General features: G+C 33.0%; 1 protein-coding gene across 1 annotated transcript; it reads left to right on the plus strand.

Annotated features, from left to right (window-relative positions):
* The first annotated feature begins 2,701 nt into the window (after nucleotides 1-2,701).
* Nucleotides 2,702-8,369, plus strand: LOC140436774 (uncharacterized). Its single transcript, XM_072525860.1, has 3 exons — nucleotides 2,702-2,858; nucleotides 7,643-7,887; nucleotides 7,998-8,369. Exons 1-3 carry the CDS (start codon nucleotides 2,804-2,806, stop codon nucleotides 8,289-8,291), a joined length of 594 nt encoding a protein of 197 aa, XP_072381961.1. The 5' UTR covers nucleotides 2,702-2,803; the 3' UTR covers nucleotides 8,292-8,369.
* The last annotated feature ends 10,708 nt before the right edge of the window (nucleotides 8,370-19,077 follow it).

Raw genomic sequence — 19,077 nt, forward strand, 5'->3', positions numbered from 1 at the left:
TTCCTGAATATATTGGATAGCAAGAGCGAGATTGGGTGGTCTCATGGATCGAATCGTTGATCCTAGGGGTTCTCTTAGGCCTGCCAAAAATGTGGTTAGAGCTTGTTGTTGGAAAAATTCTTTTTTACTTCTTTTAACTTCCTCGTTTTCCGTGTGTAATTCAATATGATTTGAAATGGTATTTAAAAGACTCATAACTTTTTCATGAAATTGATGGGGGTTTTCGTTTGGAGCTTGCCGAAGGTTAACTAAATCTCTAGTTAATGAGTTTTCGTTTCGTTGGTCTGCAAAATTTTGGACAAGAATTGATTTTATTGACGGCCAGTCTTTACAGCCGTATACAGAAATAATTTCTCTGGCTCTTCCTTTAATTTTGTTCATAATTCCCCGGGTAAGCATATGATTTTGAAAATTTTCGGGATTTGTATGATCCCAGAAATGGTTTAGAAGCATGGAAATAACATCAATAAAATTGTGGAGTTCATTTGGATTGCCGTCGTACTCTGGTACGATAGAAAGGTCTTTATTAACATCAAAAATGGGTGCCATATTAGAATTATTTGAAATGGATGCTGGTGTAATAATTATAGAAGGTATTTCAAACAAATTTGTGGTTTTAAAAATATGATTATTATCAACTAAATGTAAATCTGGTTTAATATTTTCACTAGATTCTATATTAGATTCAAAAATTGTTGAAAGAGAATCGCTTATTCTAAAGGATGATACTTGTGAATTGATATTAGAATTAGAAATAAGATGAAATTTGCTTACAGTAATAGGATGATGCTTGGATGCATTCCTTTTAGGTACAAGTTTCTTTTCTTCTTTAAGTTTCTTTTCAGCTTTCTTCATAAATATGTTTCTGTGCCAATTTGCCTGGAATCCGTGGGTTAAATAGCTGCAGTTTTCCCTGGATTTGGGTTCGGTAGCGGGTAAACGTTTGAGAACGACGAGGATCTTCTGGAGACTCTCCCACTAATCTACTGAATGCGCCACTTAAGGGTTGTCACTCCCGAAGGTACTTTTTAAAAAGGCCCTTTTAAAGGTACAACTGACAGAGTAACAGCACTTTATTTAATATAATTACAACTGACTTTAAAATGAAAATTTACAGTATTTATATGAAATTAATTGATGACAACTTGTCTGCAATATGTGTCGAAACTGCTGATCGGCTGGACTATTGAACTGCAATACTGCTGACAATCGGGGTTAATGTATCGTAATTCACGGAACAAATATTTCTAGAGGCACTGGAAGAGTACAACGAGAGCATCAAGATTAATGGCGTACCAATAAGTAATTTTCGATATGCAGATGATACTGTTATACTGGCCGATAATATCGAAGATTTACAGATGATGCTAAATAGAATAAATACAATTGGCAACCAATTTGGACTGAAGATCAATAGAAAGAAAACTAAATTTATGGTGATTAGTAAAAAGAACATTCAACATACCGACCTGAATATTGAAGCCGAACGTATTGAAAGAGTACACCGATTTAAATATCTGGGATATATAGTAAATGATAGGTGGGACCCAGATGTAGAGATTAAGATCCGAATTGAAATAGCAAGATCCAAATTCATTAAAATGAGAAAGCTCTTAAGCAACCGCCACCTAAGCGTTAACCTCCGATGGCGCGCCACGAAATGCTACGTACTCTCTACGCTATTTTACGGAGTTGAAGGGTGGACGTTAACAGCAGCAACTATAAAGAAGTTAGCGGCTCTAGAAATGTGGCTGTATCGACGCATACTGAGAATACCTTGGACAGACAGAGTAACCAACACAGAGGTATTAAGATGAATGGGTAAAGAGATGGAATTGTTAACAACTGTTAAAAGGAGGAAAGCGTCATACCTGGGCCATGTGTTCCGTAATGATAAGTACAGTCTGCTACAGCTTATCGTGGAAGGCAAGATTGAAGGTAGAAGAGGTTTGGGTAGAAAGAACAAATCCTGGCTGAGAAATTTGGGAGAATGGTTTCAAATACCAGAAGCCGCGAACATAATACATGCGGCACAAAACAGAGAAACCTATCGTTTGATGGTCGTCAACCTTCGGTAGAAGACGGCACATAAAGAAGAAGAAGCATTTTACAACGTAAAAAAATATTTTTTAACGTTATTTGCGTCATAAGTGGAGATTTCTAAGGGTTGAAAATTTGTGTTAAAGTACATTTCATCATTAAATGTGTTTATTTTACTTAATTCAATCAGATTTTAATGCATTAAATGCTTAAATACTCGTTTTCCTGTTTGTTTCACTTAGGGCTTAGGGTTAGTTTTAACCCCTTAAAAACAAAAAGCACACTTAGCCCATATATAAATTTTGCAAAAAGGATAAGGTAAGCTTAAATCTAAATTTTTAGCTAAATCCAAACAGTCTGACAGAATTGGGAGGTAAGGTCTTATTTTCTGCCTGATTGCTGGACTAATATGTATGTATAAAATGTTCTCGATATCTTTAAGATTAAAAGGATGGATAAATAGAGGCACTTGTTAAAAAAGATCTATTCTTAGAACTTTGAATTAATGATGCAGATGTGTTATCAGTAATTTTAAGTTCAACTTCCTGTTAAATTTTATTTAATCCAATACAAAATCAATAATAAACTACTGAAGTACATGAAGTACAATCTCATTGAAGTACAATAATCTAATTTATCTTATAGGAGATATTTTAAAAGTATTAATTTGCATATCAATATGAATATATATACTCTCTGATGTACAATTCAGTACAAATTTATACGTTGTTTAATTAAGTAAGATCCGTGTTAACATTTAACAATGAAAAGTTTGCTAGTTCTTGCAGCAGTTTTTGCACTTGCTTATGCTAACCAAGGTCAGTATAGATAATAGAATTTTGTTTGTCATTTAACGTATTACTAGTGATATCTTAAAAAGTAATTATTGTTCTCCCTTTGTATAATTCTGTGTTTTAATATATTGTTGACTATTTATAATATATTGCTCCTATACAGTTTCATATGACACATGCTCATTTGGAAACTTTTCACAGAACATATTAAACATTTTTGAATATTTAGTTCTTCTGGTAGGTATACCTTAGCCATATCATGCATACTGTAATGACTTTTATTACCTCTAAACGATCCAATGTGACTTTTTATCTTACATTTTGCTTCAATAGAGAGCTTGTCTGGCTGATTAGTGTGCTTACCTCTACGATATTTTGCACTCCTGTTATTTTGCACCTCCTGTTAGTTTCAATGATTGTTGCAGCATGGCTAACTTTCTTCGACCTATTTTATGTACAGATAAATGCCTTTTTGCATATTTCAACATCTTCAGTATACCCATTTATATTGTTTACAACTATCGCATGGTACCGGAAAGAAGCATTGTGAAGAAGAGCATCTTGTTCTTATTGCCTTGGTCTTCGTTGTTTGATCAGAAGGGTCGTTATCAAACCACACAGATATATATATATATATATATATATATATATATATATATATATATATATATATATATATATATATATATATATATATATATATATATATATATATATATATATATATATATATATATATATATATATATATATATTCTGCTCATCAACTGATTGAGTAGATTAAAACTCTGGATGATTTTGTTCCTAGCATTTTCTGGTACACGCTCAAAACACTTTAATATCTTACACCTACAGTTCTCACCCATAGTATGGCATCTCAAATTATATAACTTATTTACATCACTCAATTTTTCATACTTCTTTTCTTTTTTTACTATTTCTATTTGAAGGAGAAATGGCGGTATCAACGATTTTTGGGTCAATTTTCTCCATTACTCAGTTTTTGTGATAAACACAAGTTCACTAACGAAAACACGTTTGTTTAATTAATAAATTTGCTGGAATTTGCCGATGCAATAGCATCAGCCGATTACGTATACAACCTGACAAAACACTTTTTTCGCCGGGACTGCACGGACTTGCCACCTTCTTAGCCTAACTAGAGAAATTAAAATATGTTATTATTCATGACTGAACACGTTTATAGCGGTTATTGATTTATGGAATGGTAGTCTAGATCACTGGATAACAGAGGGGACCAGAAACTCATTTTCTGCAAAAATTTACATAACACATTATTGTTGTTTTTTTTGTTTCATTTTGTTATATATTTCCAAAAGGGTATTCTTTATAACAAGAATGTATCAGACTATAATATAATAGAATGTATCGGACTAGAATACTGTAGTATAGTTATATATATATATATATATATATATATATATATATATATATATATATATATATATATATATATATATATGTATATATACAAAGCTATATATTCTTAATTGTTTATATTGTCGTATATAATATCATAAGATAGAAAATTTTACCGACAATATTTTCGACTGGTTTAATGATGAAAGTTTCTTGCCTGGCAATTTTCGCGAATTAAATTTTAATAGTTAAATCACGAGACATCAGTCGAGTGATTTTGTCAAAATTTCATTAGGGATAAGGGGGGGAATAGTAGCCGCCTAAGCCTTTCGGTTTATTTATACTGCTACATAGCTTTAAAAATTATAGTGTTAACGTAAATAAAAATTCAAACCTTAGTACTTCAAACTCTATTTACAAAAAATTTTTAAACCGAACAAAAAAATATATAAAAAACGGCTTTTCAGACTTCTACTGGTGGTCATATTTACCCGCTGCCGAGGGGTAAAAGTGCCTACTACCACTATTACCCCCATTTAAAAAATAATTTAATGCAGGAATCGCAAATGTAAATTTTGCCTTCGAAACTGGTACAGTTTTTGTGTACCCATTAGCCGCAAATGCTGCATTGGATCTAGAGATCTCTGTGTTTACCGAATTCGCTACAAATTGTGCAAATATCTTCGTTAACATCCTCATGACGGTCATCGTCATTATCCTCATCTTTAGATGATATATCTTCTGTAATCTTCTGTGTTCTTATACAATTTCTTTTTGGAACTATTGCTATTTTTCGTTTGGTTCCTTTGCTGGCTTTATTTCTAATTTGTTCTTCCTTCTTTCGCTTTTTTCTTCTAGAAGTAACTTCATTGGTGTTGATGTAATTATTTCGGAATGTTGCTTCCTGTTGCTTTTAAGGTTGGATCTTTTATTTCCAACTAAGTCATCTTTTGAGCATCCTGGTAGTGAAATTATGTCAACAAAAGATACTTCAAACTTTTTGTCATATGTCGAACTTTCTTTATTCCCCTTCTTATTATTTTTCTCCTTATCTAATCTACTTTTTTTCTCTTGGTCTAGTGTCTTTTAATCTTCTTCTTGTATGAATGATTTATCTGGAGCAAAGTCTTCAATGGTAAAATTTTCATGGTAAAATTATATGGAAATATTCCTGTATTCTCAAAACTTTTAATGGCTTTCACTGGTGTGGCTACGCGACCGTATGAATTTTTAAATATTTTAGCTATTTCAAATGTCGTGATACGCTCATGAGGATGACTTCGAAAATAATTGACACATTCAATGTTATACCCTGATTTTAACGATGAATAAAAAGCTACATCCAGCGGTTGGAGTCGGTACGATGTGTGCGGGGCTATGGTTAACATAATAATTCCTCGTTCTTTACAGAAATTATATCTCTCTAATGTACAGTAGCTACTGTGATTGTCGACGATTATAATAAAACTGGATCCTTTTTTGAAGGTTTTACAACACTGTAAAAATGCTGGAGTTATTCGAGAAATATTTACTCATTTATCCACCCATTATCCGAGCAGCAGTAGACTGCACCAGGTGGCCCATTTTTCTTAAACTCTGGTTTCATCCTTTTGCGGGCATAAAGATGCAAAGGTGGAATATATGTTCCTGAGGCACCTATGCAGCACATAATGATTGTTGTTTGACTTCTTTCTGCGCTTTTGCCCCTTTTGAGCAAGTATTTTTCCGGGGTTTTGGACGGTTGTTACGCCTGTTTCGTCTGCATTATATATTTTGGATGCCAAAAATTTATATTTATTCAATATGAATTTTAAATTAGAGAAAAATAGGTTTACTTCAGTTTTGTTAAAAGCAGATATGCGGTTAATATTTGTCGCCTCCATTTTTCTTAATTGAAATGTTGGATTTCTTTTAAGGAAGCCGTGAAGCCAGTCTCTTCCAGTAATTTTTTTTTTCTTTGAAAAATAGATGATGTAAATTTTTTTCTTCAGCGTATTTATAGGCACATTTTTTTATTTCTGTGGGAGTTATTAAATAAAATGGTATTATAACTTTATGACCTGCTTTGTCAAAACTTCTTCTTCTTCTTTAGTAAATACAGAATAACGACCTGAAGAAGCAGCTATTGTATCATTTCGCTTTAGTCGTAGTTGAATTTTAGATCTGGGAATTGCAAAACTTTTTGCAATTTCACGGACGCTTCTGCCATTATTTACTGCATTTATTGCTGCACTAAGTTGCTTAGCATTCTATCGTGCTTTGTCACTTTTTCTCTTGTAAACTCGAGGAATCTAAAATTTAAGAATTTATAAAGAAATACTCTGTATTATGTAAATACAATTTGGGAGTAATAGTGGCCGGCCAGCATTACCTCCAGGCACATGGTTATTATAACCCCAAAATACATATCTATACTGATCGACTCATAATCAATAATCACTTAAATTAGAGCAAGAACTTTTTATATAATCTTAAACTACGTATAAAATTTTAACAAATGGGTACCAATACCAAGACATAAACAGCCTAGCCTAAATAATTTGAATTTGAAGAAACTTACCTGTGTGTCAATTTGAAAAGGTACCACCTTTTATAATTCGGTCCATATAGGAAATCAAAAAATACATTAAAAAGCTTCAAATTTATTTGAGAGGAGGAGATTTTCTAGACCAGGTTTTCAACTAAATTACATCAACCCTCTAGAGGGTGCGGACAGAATCCTCAAAAGTTTTAATAGAAAGGGGATTGATTGATACCTCATTTTAAAGTTCGTTTAACTGCCTTTTTAAAAATACCACATACGTTATATGTATTTTCAATAATTTTGGTAAAATCAAGTAAAACCGTAAATATATTTAAGTATAAAATGTTTTAGAATAAAACATAAAAATTTAATGAAAAGTAAGTTCATAAAGTAAAAGTAAATATAAAAAAAGTAAATTACTAAAATAAATGTTCGAAATATTGTTTATTATTTTGTAAACAGTGATAAAGCCTGCTCTCAAACTCCTCTCTAACATTTTGAAAAACTTCAGGCTGAAGTTTTATACAGGTAACTGTTCTCCTTTTCTTTAAGTCTTCCAAATTTCGAGGTTGTGGTTGTGTTTTATAGACAATTGACTTAAGATATCTTCATAGGAAGAAATCTGGAGGTGATGGCCATTCTATTACTCGTCTTCAACCAATCCATCTGGCAATAAATCTATCACTTAGTCACTATCTAACTAGAAGAAATTATTATGGTGGAGCTTCATCTTGTTGACCAAATCATGTTACCAGCTGCATTAATTTATTTTTCCCAATTAGTTGTGCTTAACGGATCTCTTATATCTTTAAGCAGATTTAAGTAAAAATCGTTGATTTTTTAAACAACGCAACAGACTTCGTCACATAATTACCTAGCTTTAAATTATACTTATTTATTTTAGATGATTATCTCCGTTGGGTAAGCTACGATGGAACAATACCAAACAATGCCGTACCAGCTGGAACCGATGCTAACAATAACACTATTTATATTGGACGTGTCTACTTAAACACCAATACAAATCAGTCCAGCTGGAACTATACCACAGATGCACAAGGATACGTTCCCGGGAATCTTAAAAAAGGAGTTTTATCTTTAGATACTGTACTGTTCCAAAAGGTACATACAGCTACAGAAGGAATTGAGGTAATTATTAGCAACGTTTTTAGTATAATTGGAAGTACAAAAAATAAATTATGTAAAGTAAGCAAATTCAAAAACAAAAACATTTCTCATATCTTTTGTCTGTGTTTTAGATTTTAACAGTAGTAAACAATGCAAAAATAGAATGGAAATACGTTAAAAGCTATCAGTTCCCACAACTTTTTGACACAGAAGAATATCATGTTGCTAGAGTAGGTTGGGAATATGAAGGAATGGAATTTAATTCTACTACATATCTTGGAAAAGTTCATTATAATGATCAACCAAATATAGGAAAAGTTTTTAATGCTGCTGTTTTATGGGCAGATAACAGCATTTTATATTTCCCCTCACAGGGAAAAGTTTTAAGCGGATACTCATATTATGCTTTAGTTTATTATTATTAAGTATGTTTTAAGTAAGATGTAATATTTAGTGTATTACAAATGCATTAATAAATATTAAATAAAAATATAAAATAATAACCTTTTTAGTTACTTAAACCAATCCAAACTATTCAGAAACAGATTAGAACCAAAAATCCGGCTTATGATCTAAATCAAATATACAAGTAGTGCGAATATAGTCATAGTTGTAAAGAAATCCCAATGGCGTAAATATATCGAAATTACAAATATAATATGCTTATCATCATCGTCCTAGCGTTAGTCCCACATTATTTCAGGGTCGGCTGCTTTGATCAGTTCTCTCAATCTAGTTCGATTCAGGGCGTTATCCAGCATTGATGTTCTTTATGTTTGTGTTAAGTCTATCGAACCAGTGCAGAAATTTCTTCTAAAAAATTCAAAGTATATTGTTTTTATTACACTACTCGTCTAATAATATTTTCATTACCTAAATATTTCTAATTGGACTATTTTTAACCCTGTACTGCGCATTTTTTTTTCTGCAAAAAAATATCTACTAATATATACTTCCAGGATACGATCAAATTAAACATTTGTGAAGATTTTTTTTAACACTTTATATTCTTTGTTTTAATATGGATTGTTACTCTCAAGTTACAATAGGAAAAAGTTAATTTTTATGAAAGTTCACAAAGCAATTATAATTAGGCGTAAAGCACAAATTTACATTAAATTTTTCACATGTTACTTTTGGTACGCCTAGGCATCCCGGTTTCTTACAACGACTGAGCTTTTCTAAAAATTGAGGCCAATGGCCTATTCCGTCTTTCCGTATGTATTTCTGCGGTAGAGAAGCGATAGGTTCTCTTTTCCTTTTCTGCTCTATTTCTTGTTCTATTATAGATAAACTCGGTCTTCCTTTCTTCCTGGGTTTTTTTTACCCTCTTGACAAAGACTAGCGGCAATAGATGCTTTGAAATCTAAAACACTTAGTTCATCGGTTTTTCTTATTATAAGTAACTGGCTGTCTCTTTAATAAAGTAACCAAGTATTTGAAGTAGTTTTCCATAAAGCCATCAACGAGTCCATTAAGTCTATTCCGCCCATACATGGATTGTAAAACGTTAAAATGTTAGGACATTCCAAAAGAATGGATTCATTATTTGCTTTGTCCCATTCACCGGCTTGTTGTCATACCATTTACTGCTCCAAGGGTCATTTGGTTTTTCTTGTAGTCAAGTTCTTCGAAACTCTCCTTCGTTTTTTTATATCTTTGTCGGTAGAGAAATTACATCCTTTCAATCTGTTAGTCAAAAGAGACACAAGAAACGAAAGGCAGAATTTACAAAACAGTCATCAGACCAATAATGACATACGCGGCAGAAACAAGACCTGACACAGAGAGGACAAAAAGGATGTTAGAAACAGCAGAGATGAAAACAGTTAGAAAAATTGATAGTAAGATACTATAGGACAGAGCTAGAAATACAGATATACAACATCAAGAACTAGGTAAGAAATAAAAGAATAGAATGGAACGATCATAAAAGCCAAATGACAACAAATAAAGTAGTAAAGACAGCAAGAGACGGTTCCCCAATAGGAAGACGATTAGTAGGAAGACCACGAAAACAATGAAACGACAACTTACTGAAGGCACATTGAAAAACAGATAGAGTCATGTCTATATAAAAAAAAGAAGAAGAAGAAGAGTAAGAAGTAGAATCTGTTAGGATGCACCGTAGCTACAAAGAGAATACACAACTTGTCCAGTTTAATTTGCAATTGCATACTTGTAAACAAGTTATTAGTATATAAAAACCAGTATATAAAAAAAATATATTGGAAGTTTAAAGATGTGGTGCTACTGTCGAATGCGGAAGATAAGTTGGGTTGAAAGAGTTACAAACTTTGAAGTCATGCGAAGGATAGGAAAAGACCCAGAAATTTTGTCAACGATCAAACGAAGAAAACTCGAATATTTGGGTCACCTGATGAGAGGACATAAATACGCATTATTTCAAAATATAATGCAAGGTAAAATAGAAGGAAAACGGAATCCAGGCCGTAGAAGAATGTCATGGTTGCGTAATTTGAGAGAGTGGTTTGGCTGTACCACTAATGAACTCTTTAAGTCAGCTGTAAACATGGTCAGGATAGCCTTGATGATTTTTAATCTCCGATATTAGTGGCACAAGAAGAAGGAACCAGTTATTAAAATATATCTTATGGTAAGCATTTCTCGGAATTATTGTAGTCAATCGAAGAACTACATTTTCGCTGACTTCAACATTTGGTATATATTCGGGATGCTCTTCTTTACCAGTATACGTTTCCATTGGTATCGCATAGAAGAAACGTTTTATGGACCTACTTTTTGGGTTTGTTTTTTATATCCATTTTTAGACTATGTTTTCCTTTGAAAGAAATAACTTGTTCATCCACTTACAGTTTTTCTGTCATTGAAATTTTTCGAAAATTTTCTATAACTAGTTTTAAAAGCGCTTTGATCTTATCTCCGGGAATTATCTGACTATTATCATTGAAGTGGATATTGTTTTTTATTTGTTACCAGCGATTCCGACTCATAGTTTTTGCAACAACTAAAATTGAAGCCATCCCCGGAAAAAGTGCCCATATGCCAAATGGCGCTTTTGAGAAAAACGCAATTAATAATTTAACAAGTATTTTGAAAACAAAGATTAAAACATTGAACTTTATTAAAAGCTAAAATAAAATTAGTATATTTAAACTAAATTTACAATAAGCTGTTTCAAAGATATAAACACATTTTTATGTAAATATAATTTTTTTACATTAGCTTGTCATGGGCCCTTTTTCAACAGATCATTTGCAAAAGTATGAAATAAGTTTAAGAAAATCTTTATTTGGCAAATGACGTAAAAAATTAACATTAAAACAAGTTATTATTATACAAAGGAAGTTATACAGAAACTTCTTCTAGTATCCAGCATATCCATTGTTCATTTTCTTGGGACAAAAACGAAAATAGATCTCTCACGTCTTTTTCCTTCGCCAGATTTATTTCAACCACAGGGACAGTTTGAAGAGCAATGTTTGTGTTTATGTTTCTTCCTTTCCAAATTGTGAATGGTATGTAATTTTCCATGTGTTTGAGAACAAGAAAATGTTCCGTCTTTTTTGTATTTCATTTGTACATACTGTTAAATGCTGAAAACAAGTCCCTTTGTTTTTGGCTTATTTAGAAAGAGTACTTTCAAACTTTCAGTCCAATTTTTGATTAGCGTTCTGTCCATGACAAGATTAAAAGAAGATGGATTTTTCCGACAATGCACTATTGCTTCCAAATATGGCTTTGCCGTCCCTATGTATTCCTTCTTTTTTAAAGTTGACTTTACCAGCCCAAAATTGCACTCGCACTGGTTAAAGAAATGGCCACGAACTGGAAATATATGTCGAGTATTGACATTGTGGCTAGCACAACTTGTGTGCTAGCCACATTCCAAATTTTACCATTGAAATGTTCTTATTTTGTCAGTGACATCGCCATTAATTTTTTTGCACAAACAGTCATAGACAAATAAAATAACACAATCGGCGCCTTTTGTCCTTGTCCTTCCATAAATGTATACATAAAAGACGACCTGTCATTGTAAATATGTATATTAAAGAGATAACACCAAAGTAGACGTTTATAAAACTGCACTGTTACATTGAATTTCGGAACTGGTAGATTTTGTCCATAGTTAAATTCAATAACAAAGCAACTACTGTCAGTTTTACTTCTTTCTAGTAGATTCCTTCTCATTGCTATATGTCGCTTTACTGTTATATTGTGAAGGCGATAGGAAATTGCACAGGCATCGTTGGGATTAATAGATAGTTTTTGTTTACATTCTGTGCAAAAATCGCATACGTCTGTTTTGGGATTGTTGAAACTGTATGAACGCAGTGACTTAAAATACTGAAGATATGTCTTGTATTTCATCTTTAGATTTGTGCATGTCTTTTCTTTATAGTATGGTACAAAAAGCTCATACAGCTTTTTAATATTTAATTCGGGATTCTCAAAATATTTTAGTTCGGATTTGGGAATAATGACTTTTCTTAAACGAAATAGTTTCCAAATGCTTTTAAGCAAGTAATGAATGTTGGGAGCCAATTTGTGGGGTCTGTTGGCATGTGTCTCTCGCTTTTCTGTAAATGAGTCTACGTCAATTACCTTCTTTTGTACTACACGAATGCGCTTCACAGATACTTGAAAAAGTTTTTGCATCATGGTCCGACATGTTTTTATTTTGTCACATGTTGAAATAAATGTTTTTGATTATCGACACTTAAAAGGGTAAAACATTTGTCCAGGCAGCATTTTATGATTAACTGAAATGACTTTGCTGCAACATCGCGACCTGTGGAGGTGACGTATATTTTACCTGATTGCCTTTTAACTTTTCTTTTTTCTCGCGTCACATTAATCTTCTCACATCTTGTCAGTTGTTTTCTAACTACATCTTCGTCAGAATCTATTTTTTAAGCTCAATAAATACACTTACGTTAACGATAAGCAAACGAACAACGGATGCGAACACAACTTTGTTAAAATGATAGTTAAATGTTTTGTTAATCGAATGACACAGGTTTGAGACATTGTTGTCAAACTTAGCCGAAATGAACTTTACATCATGGTGGATCAATTTAAATGATCTGCGGAGACACGGCCCATAGGCTTATGGGCCCTTTTTCCGGGGTTGGCCTCAATATTCGAGTAGACGCTTTTCAGTACATTCTAGTTGAGGATAAACCATACACTGATATGAACAAACATACACCGAAAAACATTTCTATTTCATTCTTGTCCATATTTAAAGATTTTTTGGTGTTCTTGGTAGAGTACAGATTTGTTTGATAAACAATATTGTCCAAAAAATTGTCATCTATCTGCGTTCTAAAATACTTGATTGGAGTATACGGGTTTTCAGGTCATGGCGATAAATTACCTTTCCGAGGTTGAATTGCCTGTAAAGAACGACTATTAATTCATTTCCACGTGATATTCTGATGATTGGGCACGTTATTTTCGTCGTCATTGTCAGCATCTTTTTCATTTTATCTTCCTGTTTCTCATTATTGTCTTCCATATCTTCCATATTTTTATCTTCCAAACAAACATTATTTGAAATATGTACCACATCGTCATTGTCACTGTCGGATTCTAGACTGGAATCTTGAGAGTCATAATACTAATGTCTCTAATTTGAACATTACTTAGTTCTTTCTTACCATACAATGATTTTACACAAATAGGTTCCATTTCTGTTACCACCCACAAAAAAAATTATTTTATACATTATAGACCATTACCATTGTAAATTTAAAATTACACAACATTGTTTACTCACAAAATACCTAATATTTTATTATCAGATTTGCTACAATAAAAGTCAGAATGTACTTACTTTAAGTTTTATTTTTTTATTTCGTCAGCTAGTATAGAAAGCACTTGACATTATGATTAAAGTCACCTATTACAACGCTGCAACACTACAAACGACAAAACATGACAACTGCTAGAACTTATGCATAAAATATGACCTTGTGTATAATTGGAATGTTCTGTGGTAGACAGCTATCAGCAACCTTATAGAAGCAACAAGATATATATATATATATATATATATATATATATATATATATATATATATATATATGGATATATACATATATATATACATATGTATATACATATGTATATATATATTCGGGGATTCCAAAGTATTCACTACCTTCCTTCGCTCAACCGTTTCCATCTCTCTCTGTTATCTCATTCTCCATCGCTTAGGCCTCTCTCACTAATGGCGTTGTCTACTTCGTTTCTCTAAGATCTTCGGGGCCGTCCCCTTTTCCTCCTTCCTATGGGGCTCCATTCTGTTATTTTCTTTATCCATCTGCTGTCCCTAGTTCTTCTTACATGTCCATAAAACTTTAGTCTTTTTTGTTCTATATATGTTCGTATGTCTGTTTCTGTTTTCTATATACTGCTGTTTTTCTTGTTTATAATCCAATTTTTAGCCCTATATGTCATAATACTTCACACTAATGTTATATAAATCTGTGTTTTTGTCTTTATATTTAAGTGTCTATCCCACCACACTGAGTTAAATTGTCGGATTGCTATTCTTGTTTGTCCCAATCTATGCTTAATTTCTTTCTCTGTTGTTGCCTTTTTCTTGATTATAAACACCAAGTATTTGAATTTATCCTTTCCTTTGATTGTTACGTTGTCGTCTGTTTTTGCGAGGTTATTATCTAGGCTAGCCTTAGTATATTCTTCTTGTAGTTTCTTCATCATGTAACTGAGATCTTCTTAGTCTTTTGCAATCACTACTTGATCGTCTTCAAAGCTTAGCGTATATAGGTATTCGTTTCGTTCCGGTACTCCCATACCTTAGCATTTTCATGTAGTCAAGGCTTTCTCTGAGTATATTTTGAATAGGGTTGTGGATGTGGAACAACCCTGCAGGAGCCCTTTTGTTGTGGTGAAATCTCTTATGACTCTTGTTCCCATTTTAATGGACACCTTATTTTCTTTATACAGAGCTTTTGTAGCTTCTATGGGTTCCGTTTGTATTTCTAATTTGTACATTGCCTCCCATAGTTCTGACCTTGGTACAGAGTCATACAAATGCCAAATGTGTATCTCTATTTTTTGCTTTTTTCTTTTCCAACAGTTGTTCCAGTGTGTATATGTGGTCTATGCATGATCTTCCTGCCGTGAAGCCTGCCTGATCCTCCCCGATTTTGCCTTATCGCTTTCTCTTTCTTTTCTCGCAGTATCTTCCCACATAATATTTTTATTGATGATATTTATTACGCTTATTCCTCTGTAGTTTTCGCATCGTTTTCTATCTCCTTTCTTAAATATAGATGTCACATATGCCTTCGTCGTTCATTCTTTTGGGAGCTGTTCTCCATTTATGGCTTTCTGAAATATCCATTTTATCATCCAATGTAATTTTTTTGAGCCGTACTTTATAAGCAGGGTAAAGTATAATACAAGTTTTTAAACTACTAAAAAGAAAATTGTATACACGGAAATTTTTCCAAATTATAACAGATAGAATAATTCGAAATTAAATTGATTTTGTCCTAATTAGAAGAAGATTTTTTAATTCTATAGTTTCTGCCAAAATTTACCCTGGAGAAGACGTTTATTTACAATATAACCCCGTAGTAGTTACGTTATGAATGAAACTATGAAGTTTATTCAAAAACCCTCACAAAATCGAATTAATATTAAGAGATTAAGTTAACCACAAACAAGGGTATAAACTGTGAAAATCCTTTTTGAAAATCTACATAATGTGGAAGAACTGAATAAAACTAGCTTTAACATTGATCATAAATGAAAGAATATAAAACAAACAATAATAAGGTAAAGTAGGATTTGAAAATATAAAACCAAAAGTAAGAAAATATAAAGATTGGATTGCGAAAAAATACTTCTTTTAAGAGTAAAATAAAATTATTTAAAACCACAAATCCGATAAAACAATCGATCGATTTATAAAGAAGAAAATAAACGAAACTAAAAAGAGATTGTCACGTAAGCAATGCCCAGAAATAGAAGAATTTGACTTTTTAAATTGCATAAAAGGATTCAGGAACCAACAAAAATGCAAAAAACAGTTTAAACTAAGCAACTTAGAGATAAATGTGGAGTACTCATAACAGATTCAAATCAGAAAATGCGAAGATGAACAGAATATATAGCACAGCTTGTTGAAAAAAAAAACAGAACTGGATTTAGATTTCGATTTCGGTCCTACAAATAGTTCTTTCGCGAACTAGTTCACTGAACTAGTTCATTTTTGTGAAATAGTTCTCTTGAACTAGTTCGTCTAAAAGAACTAATAAGCACACCTCTACTTTTCTTCTCCTAATGAAAAGAACAGCAACATTTGCTAAGCTATCGCACTGACACAAAATGTGCACTGCTATTTCTTTCTCTAAGGTGACATAATCTGTATAGATTATTATCTGTCAATCTCATCAGCTTTAACTGTCTATTCAGCTTACAGTGCCCTGTTAACATATCTACTATGGCTTTGACTGTTTTCCTGTCTTTGCTTATTAGGTGGGCTCTAAATTTTGGCGAATGCCTGTCTTTGTCCTGATGATTCCTCCACCATTCCAGAGATTTGTGTGTTGCCGTTTTTTGTAGGTGTTCTTGTTACTGCCTTTGCAATGCCGCCGAAGAGTTTCAGTCCAATGATTAAGTTTAATAAGCCTTATTTGGCCATTTAATCTGATTTTTTGCTGCCCTTATCTGCCTCTTGATCTGCTACTCAGGTCATCGTAACCTTAGTACGGTCTCCTAGTTTATTTAGGGCAGCCACATAATCCCAAACTAGCTTAGAATTGACATCTACAGAATTGAGTGCCTTAAACGCTGCCTGGCTTTTTGTAAAGATGACAAATGAACGATGCGTTCTTTTCTATGTTTCTATTTCTTCCAGGCAGTGATGGATTGCCGCTATTTTTGCCTGAAAAATTGTGACATCCTTAGATATACTTACCGGAAAATGTATTCCTTGCTTTGCCTGATATACCGGCTACTACACACTGGGATATTTTTCAGCCATCAGTGTACCAGGTAGCTTCTGCTTGTATAAGTTCACCCTCCTTTCAGTCTTTCCTGCCTGGTATATTAATTTTAAATTTATTGTCAAAGCTATGTCTCGTAGCTGTTTCATCGATGGGTTGCCTTATTATGATATCTGCTTTTAGCTCATTTATTAGTTTTCTATTTTCAGCACTATACGCCTAGCTTATGTGTTGCTGACTATTAATAGTCTGTGCATCACAGATTTGGCTTTGTTCTATATAAAGATACGAAGTGGTGGAAGATTAATTAGGACTTCCAACGCCGCTCTAGGAGTTATTTGTTACTTGCTGTATTTTGTCCACCAAGTCACAGAAACATAGATTATCATTGGTCTAATATCTATTGTGTATAACTAAAGGGTCATTTTGGTTGAGCCCTAAATTTTTACCACACATTCTTATATATCTACCCAAGGAAATAGTAGCTTTCTGTGAATTTTCAATATGTGAGTATTAGAAGTTAGCATATGATCAAAATATACCCCTAGATACTTTGTTTCTTTAGCAAATAGAATCTCTGTTCCTCATGTCACTGGCGGGTTTAGGTCTTGTATTGCTGTCTTTTTGTGTTGGTGATTTGTGTTTTTTGCATAGAGTCTTCTTCTTGCAGTACCGTCTCCTATCAGGGGTTGTCTACCATCACAGCAATCTTTACTTTGTTGGCTGCAGCTCTGAACAACTGTATTGAACTGCACCCATACCAGTCTCTTAAATTTCGCAACCAGGAAATCCTCCTACGTCCTACATTTCTCTTTTCCGAGATTTTTCCTTGGATTATTAATCTAAGCAGAGAGTACTTTTCTCCTCTCATTATGTGTCCGAGATATTTCAGTTTTTTCATTTGTATGGTTTTTATGACTTCGCATTCCTTCCCCATCTTCAGCAGAACATCTTAATTTGTTATTCTTTCTGTCCATGGTATTTTCCACATTCTCCTGTAACACCACATCTCGAATGCCTCAATGTTTTTGATGTTTATCTTTTTCGGTGTCCAGGCTTCTATACCGTACAGCAGAACGGAGAAAACATAGCATTTTAACATTCTCGTTCTTAAGTTTATATTTATGTCCCGGCTGCATAGGAACTTTTTCATTTTGACAAACAATTGTCTCGCTATCTCTATTCGCCTCTTGATTTCTCTTGTCTGGTCATTAGTATCAGTGAAGCAAACCCCTAAATATTTGTAGGGACGTAACTCTTTCAACTGGCTGATTATTTATGGTTAAATTCACATTGGTGTATAGCTTCTTTGTTACAATCATGAAGAGTTACATCATGCTTAGAGTAGGTATCAACTATATTTATTGCTACTTGCATTCTTTCAGATACAACCTGGGCGAATTGATAGAACTCCTCCTTGTGGACAGCCTTCACTTGCTCTGGCTTTGATGGTAGCTATACCCAGAGTTAATATTAGTATCTTATTTTCCAGAGATGCCCTTATCACCCTGTATATTACAACGGGTGTGCCTCGTCTCTGTATTGTTTTAACCAAAGAGTTCGTGGTAACATTAATAAATGCTCCTTTAATATCCAAAAAAGCAGCCATTTCTATCTATTTGTCTTCTATTGACTTTTAGATAAGCCTGTTTAGATCATCCAACGCTAAATCCGTAGATTTAGCAGGTTGGTATACATATTGACGATTGCATAAAAGAGTATCTTTTAGCACTTCGGCTTTTATGCACGTATCTAGAAGTCTTTTCAGCGTTTTTAACAACTGTGACTATTTTCTAATCTATAGATCTTGGCTTGGTCAGCCTTTGGTTTATGTTGGTTGGCTTATTTGTACCATACAGAATGTTAAGGCCGAATAGTGGGTGTTTATAAATTCTCCAAGATTTTCCTCTTTGATCTCCTTAAATTTGCCAGTTTTAGGAAACCTTCGAGAGCAAGTCTAAAACTCTGTAATTGCTTTAAAAAACTCTTTTCATTAATTCGTTATAGAACTGCATATTAAAAACAGAAATAATACCCAAAAAAATGGCTCCAATCGACATTTATATTGCTTCCCAAAAAATCCAATGGAAATAAGTGCAATAAAAATCGCACCATAGGCCTAAAAAGTCATGTTTTGAAATTATGTTTTTAAGTAATTCACAATAAATAACATAGGATAATACACGAAGACGTAAGTCATTCACAAATGTATTTTAGAAAAGATCTGGGGACTCTGTTT

Source organism: Diabrotica undecimpunctata, chromosome 3 (genome assembly GCF_040954645.1).
Source record: "Diabrotica undecimpunctata isolate CICGRU chromosome 3, icDiaUnde3, whole genome shotgun sequence".
In the NCBI taxonomy this organism is placed as follows: Eukaryota; Metazoa; Arthropoda; class Insecta; order Coleoptera; family Chrysomelidae; genus Diabrotica; species Diabrotica undecimpunctata.